At 32.1% G+C, this 24,357-nt stretch overlaps 1 protein-coding gene across 4 annotated transcripts in view; it reads left to right on the forward strand.

Annotated features, from left to right (window-relative positions):
- The window catches only part of LOC143201994 (uncharacterized), a 195,764-nt gene that overhangs the window by 44,995 nt on the left and 126,412 nt on the right, over positions 1 to 24,357 (forward strand). Inside the window, exon 1 of one of the 4 annotated variants that reach the window (XM_076413258.1) lies at positions 4,322 to 4,438. The exons of 1 other annotated variant lie outside the window; for it this stretch is intronic. Coding sequence is in view for 2 of the 3 variants with exons in the window: in XM_076413259.1 (XP_076269374.1) it covers positions 11,648 to 11,681 (34 nt within the window). In the remaining variant the exon portion in view is untranslated. Of the gene's footprint in view, positions 1 to 4,321; positions 4,439 to 11,549; positions 11,682 to 24,357 lie in introns of those variants that run through there. 2 more of the 4 variants (XM_076413259.1, XM_076413253.1) reach the window with 2 other exon arrangements.

The raw sequence follows: 24,357 nt of genomic DNA on the forward strand, positions 1-24,357 counted from the left end.
ACCAAAAGCAACGACGAGTTGATGATTTGGAGCAGTGTTTGAAGATGATCAAGCGTAATAAACCCGAGTTTTGGCATCGATATGTTATTAAACGTCTATTGGTATCTTACGATGGTTCCATTAGTTGTATGGGAATGCAATATGAGTGACACCTATTGCTAACTAATAAGCCGATTCAGCCAAGCTAAGCTTCTACTTCTCTAAGATGGTATGTGTGGAATAGAGGACGCTTATGTTGCTAATTCTGTTTGTGTCGCGAGATTTTATGAAGAATATGCAATAAAAGAATAAAAGTCCTGTGTCACCAATAGCAACGTATTGGTTGAGAAGTAGACACATTCCCTGAGCCTTTGCTATGGATTGATGATGATGATGATGATGTTGCAACGTTAGTGCTACGCGTGAAATACCTGTACAAACTGACGACGTTACAGAATAAGTATAATAAGTGCTGCTGCAGATACACCAAACGCTAACAACCACAGTTTTTTTGTTGTAAGTCCTTCTCTTTCTAATACACTACTTTACATTTGACATATTTTTGAGTAGTTTAAGTAGTTTTGAGGTAGCCAAGAAGCGAAATTCGGTCTCTCTTCCACCTTCGAAACGAATGACAGTATTGAAAGAAATAGTTAATATCAGTTAGAATTAGTTAGAATAGACCAAAAGACCGAATGGCGAATTTTATATAAAATGAATGCCAAAGATATATGGTGATAAGGACATTTTACATAATTCCAATCACTAACGATTATTTTTCATTATTTTCGAGATTGTGTACTATAGAGGTTATTGACATTAGTACCTTCAGGTTCTTATTGAACTTTGTGAAAAAAATAAGTAAAATGAATTGTAGAAGTTATTACCTGGACAATACAATTAAAAGAATGATAGTAGCTTTTTGTGATTTAGATCCACATCCAGTACTTTCCTATGACAAAAAGAAGGCCATTTGTGGGATTCAACACACTAAAAAATTTGTAATTTACGCCACAAATCTCTTTTTGCAGATATTTTCTGCAGATCTGTGTAGTAGATTTGTTTTAATAAAAGGAGACGCTGCTTTTCAACTAATACAGACCAGAATTAAAAGCACTAAGACGTTCATTAGACGAATAAAAACTAGCACACATCAAATTAACTAACTCTATTTTAATGTCTTCTTATTTTAACTGGTTGGGTCACATTATCTTGACGAGACCTCGACGATATAAAGTAACCGCTCGCATTTACAACGATTAAACTCTTTACCAAAAACCACGGGCGTATTATCGTGATGGAAAACACAACGGCATCCTGAAGGAGGCCGGTAAAGGTCGTCGTTTTGCCTGCTTTTTTACAGGAATTTGTAACACACAGTCGAATGAAACAGATGTTCATAATTGCTGTTTAATATTATCAGTGCACATATTATAGTTGAAAATTAATAATAAGTAATAAGTGATATAAATATCCTAGAAATATTGCAGAATAAAATATTAAGACTGTCTTAAGGGACCTTTGAATTCTAACTTTCAGGAAATCAATAGATTCGTAACCAGTAACTGTTGGTAACAATATATTGGGTCTATAAATTAATTTTAAAGGATTTACGACAGGTGGAGTTACTGTGTATTAAATCGTATCGGGTACATTTGTAACCAATTTCATGTTAAAGCTTCACTGGTAGGCTTCATTTTTCAGTATGTGTCCTTTCGTCGAAGTTGAAAATGTCTGAATTTGTACAGAGTAAATACTTCAATTTAAAGATAAGGGCGGCTGAAGGTCGTGTAATGCTGTGTGAAGCTTATGACGACCATTGTTCATCGATTTCAACATGTGAATACTGGTTTTCTAAGTGAATGCATGAATAAGTATCCAAATTAGTTTATTAATAATTGTAAGGTGATTTTTAAGCTTGTATTTATAATCTTAAAATGTCCTGCGCCGTTTTCTATCGGATAATTTGTTGGACGCTTAATGTTATCTGCGTTGCTTTTAACTGATGCCAAAATATATCGTACCAAAACTGTTTGTTCGATATGTTTTATGTGGGCTCGCGTTCTGAAGCAAGCTAAACCTGTTGTGCGATTATGTTTATAGTAATTAAGAAATTAAACATGTCTTAATGCACCGTTCATTTTTTTTTAATTAAAACATTAAATAAAACTACTCTAAGAGTTTCCCATTAGTTACTTGCTCAAATATTCCAAATATTAAAATAAGATGAAATGTATTATTATTGCTGTAACATTTATTTTATCATTAATTAATAACTTATAATAAGAATTACAAATAGTAATATGAATGGAAACTTACTTTAATGTATGAACAATGAAGCTTTTTTTAAAATTTAATGTTAAATAAGAAAATATATGCACCAGAAATGATGGTCAGATTTAAGGACTGCCGATTAGGCAAATGTTGATAATAAAAAACGTACGTTTGACTAAAGCGTTGAATACAGAATAGTAGTCATAGAAGTCATATTCATTTCACATTGGTTCTTCTAGCTAATGCTTACTGCATCTGTTAGTCTTTGGATCATAAGCTTCGGTGTTATAAAAATCACTATAAATTTAATGTTAACATATTATTTTCTCTGAATATTTATTAATTGATCATAGAAAATGCAAGACATCTCAATCAACTTAAACTTAAATAAATTTTTTGGTTCTGTAATGTATCATCATAAATGAGAAAGAATATTGCCAAGTTTTTTGTTTTTTTATGTGTTTTTAGGTGAAAAATGTTCAACAATGTTTTGTATTTTCATCTGCAGGTAAATTTTTATACAGACTCTATTAAATGTGTTACAATTTTTTCTACTTTTATGATGAACAAACGTTGTGATAAAAGGGAGTTTGGTGCCCTTTGTGGAGACTGCCTTCTGGCATTATTTTAGTATGAATGTTATGAGGACTAGTATGTTATGAGCTCCACGTATTTGTACTAATTCATGTTCAGTTATGTTAATAGAATGGTTGAAAGATAAAGACTAACATAGAACAATAGCATTTGCTGTGTTGTACCTTCCATCTGCTTTTCGATCTATTTCACATTCAGACATCCTACACCAAATTTGACTAAAAGTGAAGTAAAAATGAAGACAGTGTCAACTAATAAGAACTCAGCAACTCTTCAAATTCCCATCAACTGCTTGAAGAAATGACTATGATATTGGCTCAATAGGAGTCGAGTAACCTCATTCGAGATCTTGATTTATCGGAGGAGGCAAGACTTCTCGGATTGCGGTTGCGGAAATGAAAGCCCTTGTTAAATCCAAACGATTGAACTTTGTAGATGTTCTTTCAATAATTTAGAATAGTATTAAAAGGACAGTCACATTGTAAATGTTAGTATATATAATTAATAATGGCAAAAAGTTCTATTGTATGATATAAGGGCTAGACAAAGACTAACAATGTTTTTTTTCCTCCTGTTCATTTCTTTTGGCCCTAAATTAATAGGATTAACTTATAAAGCGAAAACATTCACTTTAATTTTTTGTTTGTATATATATATATATATATATATATATATATATATATATATATATTTGAAGAATATATAGATATAGAATACATTTTCTTGGATTTCCATTACCCGTAGATCCCTGGCATGCACACTAAAATTTTATTTTGCCACGTTGCCAGTTCTTGTAAATTATATGGGATTATATGGAATTAATAATGGCGAAACTAAAATATCCCTGTAAATTAAAATTAAGTTTTGATAAGTTTATTGGTACAAAATATTTAAGTTATTCTTTATATAAATTTATATATATATATATATATATATATATATATATATATATATATATATATATATATATTTGCTCTTCTTTCGATGGTTTGTAAATGGCAACGTGGCAAAAATGGCAAATGAGGCGGAAGTTGCCGAAGCTAAGCGAATGTCTACGGAACCACCACTTTTTGTAATAATTAAAAGAAAACGTGGTTCAATAAACTTTTCTGTTCTTTGTTCCCGGTAATGTTGATATTTTATTTTAATTTTTAATAAACCTCAGATCTTTTAACGTGATTTGCGGACGGGGTGTTGTGTTAAAAGCTCATTAGGACCCGTTTGGTCTGTTTCCGTCCGGCACGCGACAAGCGAACGAGAAAAAGAAACAACGGAATCCATCACCCTCGAAGCCATCGATTGTTGGTCTCCCTTCGATCCCCTTGCTGGCCGGAGGAGAAGAGCCGAAGGGCGCGGTTGAGGTCGCCGATGGCACACGGCACCTCGCCGACCGCCCAGGCCCCACGTTCTGCAGTCTGCAGGCAGTATTCCTTGGGCCGGTCGACGGGTAGCATGTCCTCTTCTTGTGCTTTTGGTGTGCTAGAGTGATGCGCGCGACGACCACGTCATCCGACCTCCGACGCCACTAGCCAGATATTGTTGCTTGCCTGCCGGGACGCCGTGCTCGTTTTCCACCGGCTGCTACGTAGAGGTAAGCGGTTAAGCCGTCTCCACACACACGCGGCTTCGGGTGTCGGTGCGATACGCTGAACACGCTGCCCGCCCGCTAATCGAGGAAACGTTAATTATTAAATAAGTGCAGTTGGATTTCATGCTTTCAAAAGTGTAACGTCAATTTACCGATGTATTAACCTAGGTGGCAGCACTGCCAGAGTAACTATTGCTCACCGATACTTGGTAATATCGTCTTGAGGACTGATTGTTCGGTGTCTGGATGATAGGAAAGTACTTATCTTGATTAAACGATGACAAATCGGGGTCCTAAGATGGATTTTTTAAATTTTAATTAGATCTTACGTTAGACATGCTCAGTACCACCTTAATTTGTTATCATTTTTCTGTTGTACGTGCATCAATATACAGGCAGGATGAGTGTGAGATATATCCAAAATAGCAGGGAGCTCGCGTCATCTAAACGTATGACGTCAAAACATCACAATATTACCTCATCAACTTTGACTTTTAGTTTATTTTGGCTTCGATATATAACAACATTATAATGTGAATAAAATAATGAAAACAAAAAATTTATAGTACATCTAATGGCTATATTATCGAAGGACTTACACTAAAATTAATTGTACAGCCACAATAGTGTGTTGCAAAGGCCAAAAAATTCCCTAAAATGGACAATTCCTTTTATAAATAGTTTTTTAAACAACGGATCACATTTACGAGTGGTGGCTGGCCACATCAATTTAAAACAAAATACTATTTGTAATAATTTTTATTATACATTCCCGCTTTTCCAGTTAATATTAATCTTCAAAAGAAAGCTGTTAAAATTTCATGATATTTTACTCAAAAGTTTGTGAGTTATTGTGCTAAGAGTGACACTACTGTTGTTATTTTCAAAACATTGGATAAGAAAACAATTTCGTGTTTTAATTTTACACGGTTTCTTGGTGGGAAAAATATCGCTCAAGCGAAGCAATGACTTTGAAAGTGTTATAAGGACTCCATCAGAAGCAACAATAAAACGTTGGTTTGCTGACTTCAAACGTGTTCGTAAAGACACCGATGATGCAGAACGCAGTGTGCGTCCAAATGAGGTGCTAACACCAGAAAACATAAAGAAAATCACCAAAATCGTTAGCTAACATCGTAAAGATTTCAAAAGAACGTGTTGATTTTATATTGCATGAGCATTTGACTATGAAAAAGCTTTGTGCAAAGTGAGTGCCGCGTTTGCTCACTGTTGACCAAAAACAGAACGTGTTGATGACGAATTTTTGCGTCGATATATGACAAAGGATTAAACATGGATCGATCACATCACTCTGGAATCAAATTGATCGTCATCTGAGTGGACAGCAACTAGTGACAGGTCAATTTTGGGGCAGACGATAAATTATTCTACAACAATGGTTTTGAAATGTTAGAGCGGCGCTGCAATGATCGTGTGGCTCTTGACGGAGATTAGGTTGATGAGTAAAGCCAATTTTGAACCAAAATACGTATTTTATTTGTCACGCACGGAACTTTTCAGTCCATGTGTTATATCTTAGTTGATACTATTAACTCGTTATTTTCGACTCAATAAATTTTGTTTTATCTGTCGTTATCACGCAAAAGATAATATCAGTACAAATTAGAATGAAATAATAAATGAAACATACTTATCTTGTATTCTCTTTGTCACTGTAGTCCGCAATCGACCGCAAGAGCATCAGCAGGGAATCACACGCGTTGTTACATATGTAAAAATACGATAAAATCACATATTTAAAAGATGTCTTCTGAATTATTTTAAGCTAGTATAATTCCTAACCTAGTTGTACGACTGGGTACTTATATATGTTAACTTCCATTATCTAACGTACCGTTTCTGAATAGTTTTACATATATCAGGGTCTTATTTAGCATAATCAAGCTCAACGTCTGTACTTGGTGCTCACCAATGGACGTCGTCCATAACTTCAGAGATAGACTAGATAACTGTAATAAGTAATCACAAAAATAATTATTCGTAATAACAATATGAATATTAAAAGATTGTGACTAATATTTTACCAGAAGTAAAAACACAAGTTCAAAATTTGCCAATTTTTTTAAGTCAAAGACCAATCAGAAACGCTACAAAACATTGACGTCAGTTGCCGTTTCCTAACCATCATATCCGCATTCAAAAATTTAAAATTTTTACCGCGTTTCGATTTTTTTTGGCCTCTTATCCTATATTTCACAGTTAAAAAATTAGTTTTTGTGATACTAACATATATACAAAAAAGATACAAAAAAAAGTGATTTGCTGATAATGACCTTACTCTGTGACCGTAACTGAATCTGTAAGAAAAATCTTAAAAATAACTCTTACACGATAGAGTGAGTATTCCAGATACCCTAACCATAAAATTTACTAGTATTGAAGAACATCAAGTAAAAATACCGTGAACTACAATAGCAACCCTCAACAAGAATAGCAAAATCGTCACTTGGGAACTCTAAGAATGGTATTATTCAAATCATGTGCCCTACTACTAAAATTGTGTCGCTGGCAATCCTACTGAAAAATATTATGACGATAATTTTAAAATACAGATGCAAATCTATCTGACAGGGCTACCAAAATGTTCATTTTATATATTTAATAGTAATTACGGCATAAAAAAAGGTTTAAATTATAACCATGTAATGATAAATGTTTGATTTTCTTAAACCTTTAACAGCTCTGAGAACGAAAAGATATTTTCAGTATGGTATCAAGTTATATTTTAACATTTGAGTAAATAAAATGCGTAAATTGTATTTTGAAGTTTATTTTAATAATAGCCTTACAATATTATAAGTATGTGCAACTAATATAGTTCATCAAATATTTCACAAACTATCTGTTTAAACATGCTTTAATATAATAGGTTCTCCTATGAATTTTTATTCTTCTTCTTTATTTACTTGACTTCATTGACATTGGGGCTTATGTACATTGTCTGTACGTAAATATTGTTCAGAATGTTTGAAGCCAGTCTTCTGGGTCACTCTCTTTTTCAATCTTAGTTTACGAGATTTAAATATAACTTTTTCCTTTATTTTAGCTTTTTTTGTACAAATTTTATACAGTCACTAACACAGTAAGTTATGTTCGTACATACAATTCGGCGATTTATTTTTATTAGTATATATTTTGGTCTAGTTTCAAAAAATGGTATAACTTTAATCCAATCCCAGTATTTTCCATAATTTTCTACGATTTTCGCATCTTTCTGTGTATTACAACAGAAAATCATTATCTAAAATATTTTATTCACAATGATACCATTACAATATTCAGTTGTCATTACTCACTTGTTGAACTGTTACCAAGTCACAGGTGCTTTTGTATTTTGTCTATTTTTATTATTTCTTTATTTATTGCGGTTACATATCTTTGAATTATTTAGCTATTGATTGTCATATATATATTTGAATAAATTATACTTTTATTTACAATGTTTCTATATCCGATATCTTTAGTTTTTACTGTTTATAATAACTGGAAATACTCATTTCATCATTAATACATTGATATTGCCGCCACAGGACTCCGAATATTCTTCAGTTCTCGCATCGGACACAATTTTAGTGTCATATTTTTCAAAATTCTCTTCATGATCTTGATTGATGTCTTTTGGAGACGTTGGTTGCGTGTTCCTCCCTGAACACAGAAGCCTGTGAGAAATTCTGCGCTTCTGGATTTGTTCCTCAATTGTGCACTAATTGTCTTAATCTTAATTATTTGTCAGTCTGCAGCTTGGCCGATTCAACTTATTACTTCAAGTTACGATATTGCGAAATATAACTTGAGAAATTATTTTATTTCAAATTATTTTGGTCCAGGTTACAAAAAAATGGCTGAAATTAAATTCATTCCAAAAATTTGACATAATTTTTTACGTTTTTTCATCTCTGGTAACTTTCTTTCTTTAGCATTTCGAATAGTAAATTAGTTAGTCAATGCTGCATCAATATGTTGTGGTAAAGTAATAAATTAGGTGAGTTAGTTGAGTTCACGATGTTCATCGCCAATCGTTTCTCTGGTAACCGTTTTCCTTTTCTTTTGGCCCTTTGAAGACAAAACAAAAAACAAACAAACAAACGGTTACCAAAAATTGATTTATCACATTTTAGCTCACTCATTATACATTAATTCATTTTTGGGCACCATATCTCAACCTATATCACTATTAGCTTTAACAAGTGTTATTACAAAATATATATAAAAAATTATTTATTAATAAGGGTTTGAAATAATGAACTTATGATTTTTATTACATCAATTCAAGAGCGAAATTATTATAAAGTTGGTAATAAATACATTTCGAGTCCTAAGTAACATAAAATGTTATTGTAATTATGTTTGACATTCAATTACGCCTATGAAACAAACTTGTACGGTTTAGCGAAATATGGAACATCTTCTATAGAGCTTCTTTAACAGAAGCCAAACTGGGGCAACGACAGTTTTCCCTGTTTTACTTTCTTGCAATTATCGTTGTGTTTAAATAAACTAGAACAAACTTTGCCAGAACCGATATCTGTTTTCTTTCGTACAAAAGTTTTCCTAAATTTTTTGTTTGTTTTCGATGGCCAATATTTTAATAAATAATGCATAATTTTTCACAATAAAAGAGTTTTTCAGGGTATAAAAAATCTTTCCTAACTAAATCACGTATAGTGCACATTTCTTTGTCATTTGTCGCTGATTAATTATTTAATATGAAATTGAGCATATCTTTATTTATTGTAGGTTCATCTTCATTCAAATTCGTGTTCTTTAGTTTTATTTTCTGATTTTTCTATGCGCTGTTTAGCCGTGAAATTATCGATAACTTTGTAGATTCGTTTGTTATGTAATAATAAGCATTGTTAACTAATCGAATAACTTTGTTTTGATATTGTTGGATTATTAGTTGGTTTCATGTTTAAGTGTAACTCAAAATTTGTACCCCAAAATGTCTTCCATGTCCAAATAGGTTTTATTAATAACCAATAAATCAATCTCTTTGATCTCCCGTCAACTAACCGTCTTAGATTTTTTTAGGATGATGTTTCCAATTTTATCTACCATCAAGATGGATGCCGAGGTATTTCGCTGATTCTGCTTGACGAAATGATCTTCTCTCAAGTAATATAATTAGGTATCTGTCATGGACAGATTTCGAGCTATCAAGATATATTTTTTCAGTCTCTGGTCCGTTAATACATCTTGCTGACTACTACTTGTAGTTTATTTATACTTAAATATATGTTGTCCGTCGCTTTTCATATCTTTCGACTAAGGGATACATTCTTATTATTATAACTTATTCTTAACGCTCTCCATTCCGGTACTTCAAAATATTTTTTGTCAGTTTTTGGGAGATCATAGTCAACACAATAGAACTTTCTGCTGTCACTAAGTACACAAATTGGATTTGCAGTTCAATATCAGTTGATATTGTTGATGTACTCGGCTTAATCCATGCTTTTCTCTGTTTAAACTTGTTGTAATAGATCCATTTTTATCACGGGTAATAATTCTTTCTTGTTGTTGAAGCAGGAGGTCTTTGATATTGACATTGAGAGGAGTGAAAAAAATTTCTCTCTGTGTAACTGGTCTTCTATTGGTAAACGAACCAACTTCTTCACGTATTTATTATTTTCAGTCTTTTTTTTCAGTTCTTATGTATTTAGTAAACGTGATTTCAACGCGCTAGAGATATTAGTGACTGATATTACATTTACCAGACGTACCGGAAAGTAATTACCGGGTTTTCGAGAAAAAAAGACATAATTTTCAAAAAAATGGAAAAACGTATTTATTCAAAGTATTGATCATTTGGTTCTATACAACTTTCAGGCAATTTATGGATGCCATTCCAAAAAAACTGTTTGTCCTTTGAGCAAAATCATCCATCCATTTTCATCGACCCATTTTCTAACTCTATCGAAATTGGCGAAGTGCTGCTCTGCAAGTGTGTCCCATTGACGAGAAAAGTTGATAGTCAGACGTGGCAAGGTCTGGAGAATATGACGGGTACGATAATATATCCCATTCAAGTATTTTCAATGCTTTCTTAATCGGTTTTGCTTTGTGAGGTTTTGCTATTTTAAATGTTACTTATTAAACATTTAAAACATTTTTTAAACTTGTAATTGGAAATATATGCATTTTTTTCCTTGCAAACCCTTTGTAAATACAGATATTTTTGAACTTCTTAATATTCGACATACTGCAAATAATCTTCAGGGCTTTCTTTTGGCCGATTTATTCAGAACTAATATACCCTTTGAGATATAGCCGCTTCATATTATTACCCAGACACCCTGTATATTAAGTAAAAAAGCCGGCTTGGTTGGCGCAGTGGTAAAGGCGACAGGACGGACTACTGTTGCGATAGTCGCGGGTTCGAATACTGCTGGGGCATGGTCGTAAATTTATGTTTGTGATTGTCCTAGGCAAGAGTGCAAAATCCGACAAGGAAAATGATACCAGTCACGCCAGTAGCCAGGCTGGGTAAGACCGGATGCCTTCTGGGATGATTTCTAAAGTTGGTCACTCGCTAATCGGTAGTCTTAATGCTGAGGACCGTGGTTCGGAGCCCACGTTAAACTGTCGGTCTAGTCCTCATTAATAAACCCTCGTTGGTAAAAAGGAGATTTTAAATTATAAAAAAAATTATTAAAATCTGTTTTCGGAATTAAAATTGGTGCTTTTCTTTCTACATCGAATTTTTTGTCCTTATATCCCATACCACGTCACACTGTGCCCCTGTAGTATTAAGCAATATCGTGATTTGTTGAACTATTTAAAATTCTTCGAGTTTATTCTTCGGCCTGTTTGATTTGTCTCAACGTTTTGCAAGCCGTACAAATATTTAACGATTTTTATTTACTATTTCGTCATGTCACCAAGAGCATGCACGTCGGCGAAAGAACAACAACACGGCACCACGTCTCCTCTCCGGACATCTCTTCTTGTTGGTCGTGCGTGGCCGAGTTTATCGAAACGGGAGAAAAAAATATGGCATCCTCCGTCGAGAATTTCAACATTCGACGATTTATTGGTTTACAAGAAGAGGATACGCTTCCTCGCATCGGCGACCGAGTTTGGTTTCGAGAGATAAGATAAGATAAATACTTTTTCTTCGTCATCTTTTTTTGTGTGTGAACATCTTCGAACGAACTCAATCTGCGAACGTCTGCTTCTTACAGGTGTGTTATGTTCGAGCCCCCGTCGCCGAATGGATCGAATGGTGAGTTGTCTGTCACATTTTTACGCGAAAATTGTCATGTCGCCTCGATTAAAGGCAAACGAGCGTTCGTCGATAAACACTTCGCCGATAGCAAGGCACCATCTTGAGTTTAACGTGTTAGGTAACGAACTGGGTTCCTCGAGCCGTGTGTCATCGACGTCCTTTTACGTAAACATTCGTCCAGCATTGTTCTTGTGTCGTTATTCTCGTTAATATCGGAAACTCGATAATAATAATAATAATAATAATAATAATAACATTCTAAATAACTCTCGACATCGAACGGCGACGTTGCCACATGTCCGAATTTATCTGAAGATTCAGTTGCGGATATTTTATATCTTTATATCAACAAAGCGGCGTATAATATGCAATGTGCGAAAAGATAACGGGAATTAGGGAAATGCCATAGTTTAATGATTTAATGTCACGATTTCCCTAGCCTGCATTAACAGGAAAGCTGACAATTTTTGTCTTATCAGCGGTGCCAGCTGATATTTATCGCTTGTGAGTGAGTTTGACGTTTTCGTATCGAGAATAACCGTGTAAACTAGGATCCCCGCGTTACTGGGTGTTTTTTAGATTCGTATCGACTCGCGAGGCATTTTCCTGGCATCATGTCAAATCTTAGACACGCCTTTTGAATATATCGATAATGAAGGTGCTCCTTTTCGTGAATGTTGATGTTTGTTGGTGATATACTTCAGGAATTTCTAGTTTTTATATTATTTTTAAATATTTTATTTACTATTTTTTATTATTAAGTACATTATTGTAATACATTTAGATAATATAGATTAAAGTTAACAACAGAATGGACATATTAAATTGATAATAAGTTAGATAATGTCAATTAAATTATGAAAAAATAGAAACATGTTTAAATAAGTGAAACTAAAACATCACCTATAACTATAAAATATTTGCACATAATTTCGTTGTCCCTTTAACGGTGACTTTTTTTCATAAGGGGTGGTATATAAGGCCCGATACAGCTATCCACACTAAGTCAAAATTGGTACTCAGTAGATCCAAATAATATCTAATTTGATTACATTTTATGGATATAATTGATTTCCCCGAGGACACCCAGAAGTCTGTCAGAGTTTTTTCTGTAGTCTATCAAGCTGTAGTTAGATTTGATTCAAATTAAGCAAGGACACTCAATTATGAGATCGTATATGGGGACAGAACTCGCAATTTGATGAGCCATTTATGTCTATTAGGTAATAGGGGGAGAACAGACAGTGACCGAAAAGAAATCTGGAAGAGTTCATTGTCCATTGTCATTGAAGGTCGCATTTCTGTTTTCTAATGGTGATGATGAGACATGCTTTTTAAAGCTGCTTTTGTATAAGAGGCTGGCTGAAGACAACCTGTTTAGCTAGAGCATGATGATGTCCCATACTTGATGTTCTCACGTTGGATTCCATCCGAAGGACGCTAAGGACATATTGTGATTCAAAGAACAGCGTGAATGATAGTAAGTTAGAGACTGATGGATAAAAGAAGCAACAGGTTTTTTAGTACCTACCAAGTACCTTATCTACATCTCCATTTTCCTTTTCATTTCTTCTTCTTTTTTAAACAAGGTCTTAATTATTTATTTATGAGAAGATTGTTGTAATTAATAATAATGTAAATAATTGTAATTATTTACAATAGTGCTTTATACAGAATGTCATCACAAGATCTCGTAAGTTTTCAATCAAATTTTTAACAATTTTGGATAACATTATTGTTGTATTTTCGAAATAATTACTTTGTAATATCAGTATAGTTAGAACAAACGATAAAATTATCAGTTTAAGCGTTAAGCTTATTATTTTTGAGATCCATGTAAATATGCCTTGGTGAATGATATTTTTTTGAGTTCATTAAGTTTGTAGCATTCAATTCATATGGCACGCATCTTCACATCTGTTGGATCTCTCTCATCATTCATAAACTGCTTCTTGATCAAACTCCTTTTTTCTGCCAAGTGTTTTTGAGTTCGTGTTGGGTCTTCATCGAATAACTACTGCAATTCTGCATCTTGAACAAAATATTAAAACCACGTTCCACATGTTGAAACAGGAAAACTAAATTCAAATGCCAATGAACTTTTTCAGTTCACTAATACATTTTGGCGCAACGTATTTTGCATAAATTTGAGGTAAATATCAATAGAGTAAAATAATATATGTTGTTCAGGATGTCAGAGAGGTACATTAGTAAAATTGTTTATTATGTTTATAAAATTCTAATATGTATTTCCCAAAATACTGTTTTCATAATATTTGCATTTCTATAGTTTTATGACGGAATTTTGGGTCGCTCTGGTAGATTGTCGGTCAGTGTTTGATCACATTTTATTGCCGCTCTCTGACCTCCAGCTTATTTGGAACAGAGAAGAAACCGTAGGAATAATTATAATATACGTGGGTAAGATATACTTATTTTTATTCCAAGTATAATAGCGGACACCCGAAGAACTGTTTCATACCTTCAGGATTATTAATTAACCCTATTAAACCAGTGTCTATTTTATGAATTATACGGAGTAATTCAACTCGGTCCTTTGAGCTGGATACATGGGATAAAGGTAAATAAGTTATATATTTATTAATTCTATTGAACCAGCGTTCCAAATATTATTTTATGAATTACAAGTAATTCAACATGTAACAAAACATTTTATTACCCGAATACCCTGTATATTAAGTAAGAAATCCTAAATATCTTTTAGTATATTGTTAGATCATGCATTAAATTATTAATAAAGCCGGCTTGGTTGGCGCAGTGATAAAGGCGACATGACGGCCCTCCTACTGTTGTAATAGTCGCGGGTTCGAATCATGCTGGGGAATGATAGTAAATTTATGTTTGCGATTGTTTAATATTTGTGATTGTCCTAGGCAAGAGTGCAAAATCCGACAAGAGAAATGGTCCCAGTCACGCCAGTAACCAGGTTGGGTAAGACCGGATGTCTTCTGGGATGATTTTTAAGTTGGTCACTCGCCAGTCGGTAGGCTAATGCCGAGAGCTGTGGTTCAGGGTCCACGTTAAACTGTAGGTCCTGCCCAGATAAACCCTCGTTGGTAATATTTTTTCTATTGAACCAGCGTTCCAAATGTTATTTTATGAATTACAAGTAATTCAACACATGAAACAAGTCATAACATTGTATATTTATGGGTATTGAAATTTGTTAGGACAACTGGGACGAATTAGTACACGTGTTTTTCTGGTAGTCGAGATTTTCAGTGATGTGGCACTCAAAATTGCGATTGGCAACGCAGGATTTTAAGCAAGTTCTTCAGAAACTCCAAACGGGAGAGATTATTTCAATAAAATACTGTTTAAAATAAAAAACGTAGATCGCGCATAATAATAGCGGCCTGAACCAAAGCCAACATAGTTAATTGCATAACTCATTTGGGCTTCGGTCCTGCTGCCGCTTCCACCATCGAGCAACACACGCAGACCGAAATTCTTTCACGCCTACGACGTTCAATTTTAGACAAGAGTTTTTCCTCGAAAGGTCGCCAAAAGATGTTTTTGTCTTGGCTCTCATTTAACAACAATATTTTTGTTACGATCAGAGCGAGGCAGGCGAATCGTCAGCCGTCCGAAATGACTGCGTTTGTTGTCGGGTAAAGAACGTGTCCAAATGGTTATGAAATCTTTAGAAAAAAATACGTGGTATAAAGGATATTTGGTTTCGGTTACTTTTCTTTGATATCCACTGAATATTTAGCATTGTTTAACGTATATATTTTGTGGTATTAAGTATGAGATACTATACTTAAAATTACAATACTAAAGCAAATAATATAAAATACTGATAAGTAAAAATCACTACATAGTATAAAACAAAGTCGCCTTTTCTGTCCCTATATCCCTCTGTGCGCTTAAATCTTTAAAACTACGCAACGGATTGTGATGCGGTTTTTTTCAATAGATAGAGTGATTCCAGAGGAAGGTTTATATGTATAATACATGCATAATATACTAAGGCAACATTGCTAATTTTAGAGGTTTCTAACGTGATGTCGTAAATTAACCTATTTTTTTAGGCTTATTTAGCAATTAGCAAAAACGCTGCCTAACCCTACGAGTTAGATCAAATTAATGTACTACAGTATTGTACACCATAAAAAGGTCTACAAAAAAGTCCGCGATGGTATATGTTTATCTTTTAGGGATAACCCACATTAACCATTTTTATTGTTTACTTTTTACGTGAGAAAATGGCTTACTTACGAAGCTATTTTAAGCAATACGGCATTAATCCTTATCGAATTGGGTACCTTAAATACAGTGTGCAGGGTAATTAATATAGATCAATATGGTTCCTTACAGCATGTAAATTAAACAAATATTTTCGGAGATATTACAAATTTAAAATTTGCGTTTAAAAATGTGTAATGTAATAAAAATTGTATGAATTTAGATATTCCAAAGATAGCAGGAAATCTTCATAGTAAGTATAGGGGAAGAGGAATTGTTTTACTCCAAATTTAATGCGTGCAGGCCAAGGGCAGTAATGAATGAACCAAAAATACTGGATCGATTTTAATCATGTTTTCATTGAGTGACATAGGCATATATATTTTATGCCCGTGCAAAGTCGGAGCGGGCCGCTATGTTTTTATATACAACGTTCATATTTTTTCTGTAGTGTATTTAATTTAGTATCAGCATTGCACCCGTGCGAAGCCGGGGCGGGTCGCTAGTAATTTTATAAACTATCATTTATTTTAACATTATGGTACATCATATGTATGAAGTGACATCCATAAATTGACATGAGAAATGGACAAAATTTAAACAATCAAAAGGCTAATCTGTGAATAAGTAAATTTTAACTGTCCATTGTAAATAAAGTTTTTTTTTAGCGAAAACAGTAAATGAATTACCGACACACCTGGTAATGTATAAAGAACCTGTCAAAATGGTTGTGAAATCTTAAAAAAAAAACGCGGAATAAAGGAAATTTCGTATTGTTTACTTTCCTTTGATGTTAAAGGAATATGTATTATTTTTTTTAGCACTATTATTATACTTATATAAACTTTATGTGTAAAATAATGTCCTAAATTTAAAATTACAAGAAGCACCTGAAATGTAGCCCTTTCCCAATAAATGTCATCAAAATGTATGATGTCACAACGTCGCAATGTTGTGGCATCAAATTTAAGTTTTGGTTTATTTCTCTTATATTCAACATATTTTAATGTAAATAAAATACTGAATAAGTAATAACGTTATAGAATATAATTTATTTTAACGTTATAGCACATCTAATGTATATATTATCGAACGAATTAAACTACAATAGTTATTTTATTATATTTACATTGAACTCTTTTCCATCGATCGAGTTCTAGACTCCTTTTTTATGTAGTTGTAAGCCTAGTCTACCTAATTAACAATTATATATCCAAGTAATGCGTTTTATTTTCATTAGAGTTTTTACCTTTAGTTCTTGTTTTATTGTTAAGTAATTTTGTAATTTCATTGTATTTCTCCTTGGTTTCTTTTGTTACTAAAATTATATTTGCAATGATTACATTCTTCCTTATACTTTTCTCATATGTGCAAGACAGTTAATATTCATTCTTTTCTAATATATCTTATACAAATCTTTAACACCTTGCAACATGATTTTCTGCTTTTTATTAGTTCCAATACATTTCTAACGCATTTTATTGGTAAGATCTCGTTCCTAATCGAAGTAACTGATTGGAGACTCAGTCAGAGCCGGTTAATGATATGAGATGAGTATTTGCCATTAGGAAACATCTTCCTGTGGGGAGGAAGGTATGGAAGATCTTCCTCTCTAAATAAGACTGAATGGCCAAGCTACGCTGTTAATATTCTTGTCCTAGGCAAATTTCGAAGGTTTATTTCGATGAGCCATTGTATGTTTAGGACAATTTGCATTCTAAACTTACAAGGCGCAACGCATCACTATTAATATGCAGTTTAAATGCACTTAAACATCAGAATGAAGCCACCGTCACAAATATAAATTCGTACGTGATACTTTAACCAGTATCTGATTTAGATCGGTTGAACAGTTAAGAATTCTTTAAGATAACCAAATATTTACGTTTTGATAATGTACACTTTAGGGAAGACAAGGTTTCGCAAAAGAATTCTTATCTAATCTGGTTTGTCAACTCAAAGAGCCTTATGCATAGCGCAGTTTATGCTACCAAAAATGTTATTCGTATCTTAGTAATATTTAAAGGAGAATTTAAGGTTTTTGATAAAATATTGGTAGTTTTATCGGTTTTGCAGTATGAAGTAAATTCTTTCTAATATCGTGGTTATAAACCTTAATCTATAGTACGAGATTGAATTCTACGTCACCAATAAATCATATTAAAATTGCCTGATGTAGAACGTTATATCGTAAGACCTTGAAATATTAACGATTTTACATCAGTATATTTTGTTTAATTTTTCTTTTTTCGAATTTTGTACAGAATAAGCATCATGCTTAATTTTAAATCTGTGGTATATAGTTATTCTCGTAGAAATAGAAGGCTGACGAAAATAATGTCGTTTTTTTTTCGATAGAAGCTATTTAGTAATTCTTATTCAATGAAGTCACTCTATGGCGTTTTTGAAAGATAACAGTCCAGGGAACGAGAGGTTTCAGAAGATCATTTTCGTTTAATTTTGCTTTTTTAATGTCTAAAACAGGAAAATGCAGTACATACATCGAAATTGTTTTGTGTTGTGATTATTGCTAAAAAATTATCATATTGGTAAATAATTTTTTTTTGATAACGACTTTCTACTCTCGATGTCTTTAAGGTTCAAACCTAACAAATACTATATTCAAACCACCATGGAACATTATTGATATTATCCAAATAACCTACCATTTTTGTAGTACGATTTCTCCTTTGGTTCAAAATAGGCCTCAGTTTCGGCGATCACCTCTTCCTTCGACGAAAAATTCATAAAGCAATATTTTATCAACACGCGAAATTCCTTTTTGTCCATTTTTTTTCATAATAACAAAAGTTGCTTCACTCAAAATGCTATAATTCACAAAGTAATGATCCGACAGCTGTCAAATTCATACACGCATCTTTTGAGAGTTAGGGCTAACTGAAAAACATATGGATTTAATTATAGTAGCGCCATCTATGTGTCAGGCCGGAGAGTTTTCAATTGACCTGTTATATTTATTTCACATGTTTTGACATTATCTTTTTTACAATTCATTAAGCTCTTTGTGATTGTTATCAAGAGAAAATAAACCAACTTATAAATTAGTTGTTCATAATTAGTGATTAGATAGGGTTTTATCATTGAAGGATGTTTTGTAATCAACAAAAAAATCACAAAACCAACTAAGATAAATATTTACAAAACTATTTATACATCCGCGATGATATTTGACCGTGAATCATGAGTTCACAGAAACAAGACACGAAGATATTTAGTTGTGGATGGATACGACTCTCATTGGTGAGATAGACATACAATCTCTAGATGATACCTGATGAAACGATTTTATCTACAGAATTTAAAGGTTTAGTAATAGAATAGGAAATCTGATATTATTATTGTATTTGTATTTGTAGAGTATGTATTATTGGTATTTGTTAATTTTAGCCAAGTTTCATTAAATTCACATGAGTTACAAAAATATATATTAAATTCAATAAATATTAAATAGCACCTATCATGAAATAATGTTTTTTATTTGTGGAACTCACTTGTTTATCTGATTTAATTCATTGGAAATTTCGAATGCAAGATATTAATTTATTGTGTATTTGTTGTATACTAAAGTTGAATCATGAAATCATGGATTTGATCATCATTCTATCAACCAAATAATCATCATTCATCAGGTTTAATTTTAACAGCCTACAATTGAGCCACTTTTAAAAATATTTTTATTGTCTATATTTCAAATGATAAAATAACTGCGGAATCCCTAATACAAACTGATTGATATGTTATCAGCAAATATATCAGGCATCGCTGTTGAGGATTGATATTATTATAATTCTGATGACTTACATTATCCAAATAATGGAAATGTCAATATACGGTAATGAAAATTCTAATTTATTGAAACTTGTAAGTAGCAATGAAAAATATATATGAGTTTAAGAGAAACTTGCTAAGGTTGCTAGATTTTCAATAAATCACAGGAATATTCGAAAATTTGGGTTTACCACCATGAACTTGAATCAGAAGAACCGGCTAAATGGCCATAAACTAAGTGTTCTTGAAACATATTTCTTCAGGCGATTAGTTCAACATCCAGTTCATTCAAAATATTTAGCTCCTTACACATCCTCTTTTTTATGGAACACACTTTTCATCAAACGAAAAGGTAAAGGTACCGTGTCTTTATATGTTCTAATTCCATGTCTTTTTCAGAGTTGTTTGCTGAGTCTTCCACTCAAAGTCGGTTTCGCCACAGAAGTCTTTGAAACATCTAAAGCCATATGGCGCCAGAATTCGTACTAATATTATATAAACTTCATAATATGCGATCTTTCTTTTTATTCGTATTCTAAAAATGCTTCGATACTCCAAGAACCCAAAGGTTTTTGAATATCGATCTTTCGCTAATTTTTAGCGAATTTTTGATGGTCTGGGGGAGTTAAGAAATCTCAAAAAAGTTTGATAGTCTTCAGAAACCCTACATGTTTATATCGATATTTAACAAAATATTTAAAAAATCGGTCATAGCGGTATTATCGATATTTTCTACAAAAGAAATGACGAGTGCCAGAAATCTGAATTTCAAAGTTTAGATATTCTATTTTTTTTTTAAATATCGATATATCGTAATTTCAATATTTTCTTAAAAATAAATGACAATGAGGGCGAGAAATCTGAAATTTAAAGTTCGATGCTCTATTTTAAGGCTATCGAAGAATATCGATATATCGTAATATCGACTAAAAATATCGATACTCTATTTTATGACTATCGAAAAATATCGATATAAGGAAATATCGACCAAATATATCGATATTTCCTTCTAAAAAATTACAACGAAGGCGAGAAGTCTAAAATTCAAGGTTCAAACTATCGAAAAACATAATATCGATGTTTTTGATGATGTTTTCGAAATCCAGAAGACTTTCCGGACGCATGGATGTCACAGTGGTCGCGTTTATTTTCGTTGTCCGAGAGATATCGAGACACAAAATCTGTCGCAATAAAAAAGCGAAGAACGCCGGCTAGGTGAGTTGGAGCGGCGAGCTGGGCCCCGCGTGGATTTATAGGTCAATATCTGGAGGTATCGCGCTAATTACGAATATCTTGGCAGCCTTCTTCACGGCTGTCGAAATCGCCAAGAAAAGCTTACGAGCTAAAAATAATTCGGAACGGATTTTGGTCGAAGTGTTTTTCATTCTTTATTTTTAAACAGAATAAGTTTCTATGACGTCTTTGAAAAACGCGCTCTTTTACTGCCGCGCTGCTACCTTTTTGGACGCGTCCGTTACGTCCGAATAATAGGAAACCGAATCGACGCGTTGTCATTGCCGCTCGTTTTCACGAAGATTAATCGGTTTATGCGATGCTGTGAGGCAACGATCGACAACAGATTTGTAAATAGTTTTCGGGTATCACAACGGGATGACATTTTCAGAAAAATACTCCATTTTCCTTTAATTCAAGGATCTCTTAGCATATTTCAGTTCAATCTAATATCCATATTGCCCCCAATTTCATTACAATATGTTATTAAATATTGACAATAACTTTTTATGATGATATAAAATAACTATAATATAATTTAATCTGATATTATAACTTTAGCATGATCATTTAACAAAGTATATCATATTTTAATGATATTTATATAATATATCATGCTATTTTGTGTTTATATAATATATTAACATAATATTAGGTCTCAAATAATGTATTCATGATTCAATGATAATTTAATGATAATCATTGATTGATAATTTAAAAAATTAAATATATTTTAACGTGATATGTTGTACTTAGTATATCATTTTTTATATAAATATACTTTACTTCGAACAGTGAGCCTGAATAAATTGATTTTTAACGTGATATTTTTTATTTTAACACTTTTTAACATTAGAGTATAACATTTAATTTTAAGGATAATTGATAATTTAGGATAATTAGCTTAGATTGTTGATTTTAATTGATTATTTTAATTCTAAGGAAGTTGTATTTATATGTCATGGTTTCTACAAATTAACGAATAAAAATGACACCTACAATAATATGTAACATGATATTAATGTATAAATATATAACATAAAATAATATGTAACACTATTCAACATTATGTTAATACAACTTTTATTTCATATTTTAAGGACAAATAATAATTCTTTAATATATTTTATTGATACATATTACAGTGATATTATAATGAAAAATAATGAGTTATACTTACTACTTACAACATGATATTTTACACAAAATAAATTTCTTATCGTTTCTACAAAAATAAATTCAATAATAAAAGATTGGACAATAAGAGGTGAAACAACATATTAAAATGAATACAATTTAACATAATATGTGATAGTTAACAACAGGCTAAATAGAATATATATATATATATATATATATATATATATATATATATATATATGTATAATAGACTATATATATGTTTTCTTTGACATGATATGTGATAATTAATAACAGGCCAAACAACAAAAAAATATACTGTTTATCGTGATATATTTTATTTTGTTTAACATGATATATGTTAATTAATAATAGGCTAAACGACAAATAAAATATACTGTTTAACGTTATATGTTTTATTTTGTTTAACATGATATATGGTATTTAATAACAACAGACTAAACAACAAATAAAAGGTACTATTTAATATATGTTCTGTTTGACATGATATGTGATATTTAATAACAGGCCAAACAACAAAAAATATACTGTTTATCGTGATATGTTTTATTTTGTTTAACATGATATATGTTAATTAATAACAGGCTAAACAACAAATGAAAGATACTGTCTAATATGATATGTTCTGTTTGACATGATATGTAATTATTTTTAACATAATATCTTCTGCTTGTTATAAATTGGCCTGGTTATAGTTCGTACAAGAAATAAAAGATGTACGTATACTGCTTCCTATGAAATCAAGTTAATTAGCCAGTGTTTAAAAACTTTCAGTTCCTATTTTCTCGATAAAATTAGCAGCACATATCGTCGAGCTAATTCCAAATATTTATGAATTCTTTGAGACTGATGCTGCGTTGCCTCTTTTATTATGGGAGAATTTTTTACTCTTGCATAGACTGAATCAGTATAAACAAGATTTTTGGCATAACCCCAAGCAAAGCAGCCCATTTGCAATATATTTCTCGACGGCTAAGCGGAAAACAGCGCGCAAAAACCCAATTAGTTTAGAGAATATCCGAATCAAGAGGATTATTATAACATATAACGGGACGTTATAACATTTCGATGCAACACTAATTGTATTTCTATAAGTGCTTTATTGTTCTTATGAGTAGAATTGTCTTAAAATGTCAAATTTTATATTTATAGTTTTTGTTTTTTTTTTAAATAGATACACGAAAATATATTACCTCATTTTACTACCACTTCGTTACCTCTATATTACCTCTCTGTTCTTGCTAATCATGGTGTTTCATGAAATCACTTATTAATGCGCGAGAACAGTCGTCAGACGTCAAGGAATGCTAAATCTGGTGAATAAGCCGGACGTTGAAACAATTTGTTTGGTAACTGTGTTTCACTGTGAAATGCCTAGAACTTCCATTATATCTCTGGGTCTATTGGCTTTCGCATTTTTTGAACAATTTCTCTTATTTATACAGTTTTTGTAACTGCTTTACCTGATGATATTTTATGTAATTTTTTTTGTAAAACATATTTTAAATTTGTCTTTGGTATATATTATTAACACAACATATTTTTAACATAGTAACGGAGTAAAACTAGTGTAATTTGTATTGTTTCTTCCAATGTTAATTAAGCGAAATATGTTTTGTCCAAGGAAAAATTTAATATGCGTACAACAGTAATCGTTTCAAATATAAATATTTAAATTTAAATTGATTATCGCTTGACGGTCTTCGCTCTTTAAGCTTCTTAGCATTAACGATGACACCACAGTTGATTTCTGAACTCGCGCAATCATTATATTGTCGTCTTTAATTCCACGCCACCAAAGGTATTCATTCCATTGTTGTTACAGAGCTCCAAAGTAGGTGTTCATATTCGTTTTGCTGCCGCGACAAAGGATATTGTCAAGGTTTCGACTGTTGATCAAGAAAGGAAACTAATAATAAGGCTAACTTATTTATATTTCCATTTTCGGTCTAGTTTTGATGCAAATACATGTGAGAAAAGGACAGTTTTATGTATTTTCTCTTGGGTTTACAATGTAACAACATTTAAACTTTTTTTTTGTTGCAATAACACTAAAACTTACTATTTTTTTATCGTATTTCATTCATCCTGTTATATTAGTATCGTCAACTAGTTTTAGTTTTTTTTTTATGAATTAAGAAATGGCTGAGTTTGGCTTTTATTTATAACAATGATATATGTCGATTGCCATTTTTCAACGTCATATGTTGACATTCTGTAAAATTTTTCTTTCAAATAATTAGGAAAAGTGAAACTTTCCTGTAATGTCTAGTAATTCTAC

The sequence above is a fragment of the Rhynchophorus ferrugineus genome, unplaced genomic scaffold (genome assembly GCF_030347505.1).
Source record: "Rhynchophorus ferrugineus isolate W39M unplaced genomic scaffold, kcgeb_rfMv2 rfM9, whole genome shotgun sequence".
NCBI lineage: Eukaryota > Metazoa > Arthropoda > Insecta > Coleoptera > Curculionidae > Rhynchophorus > Rhynchophorus ferrugineus.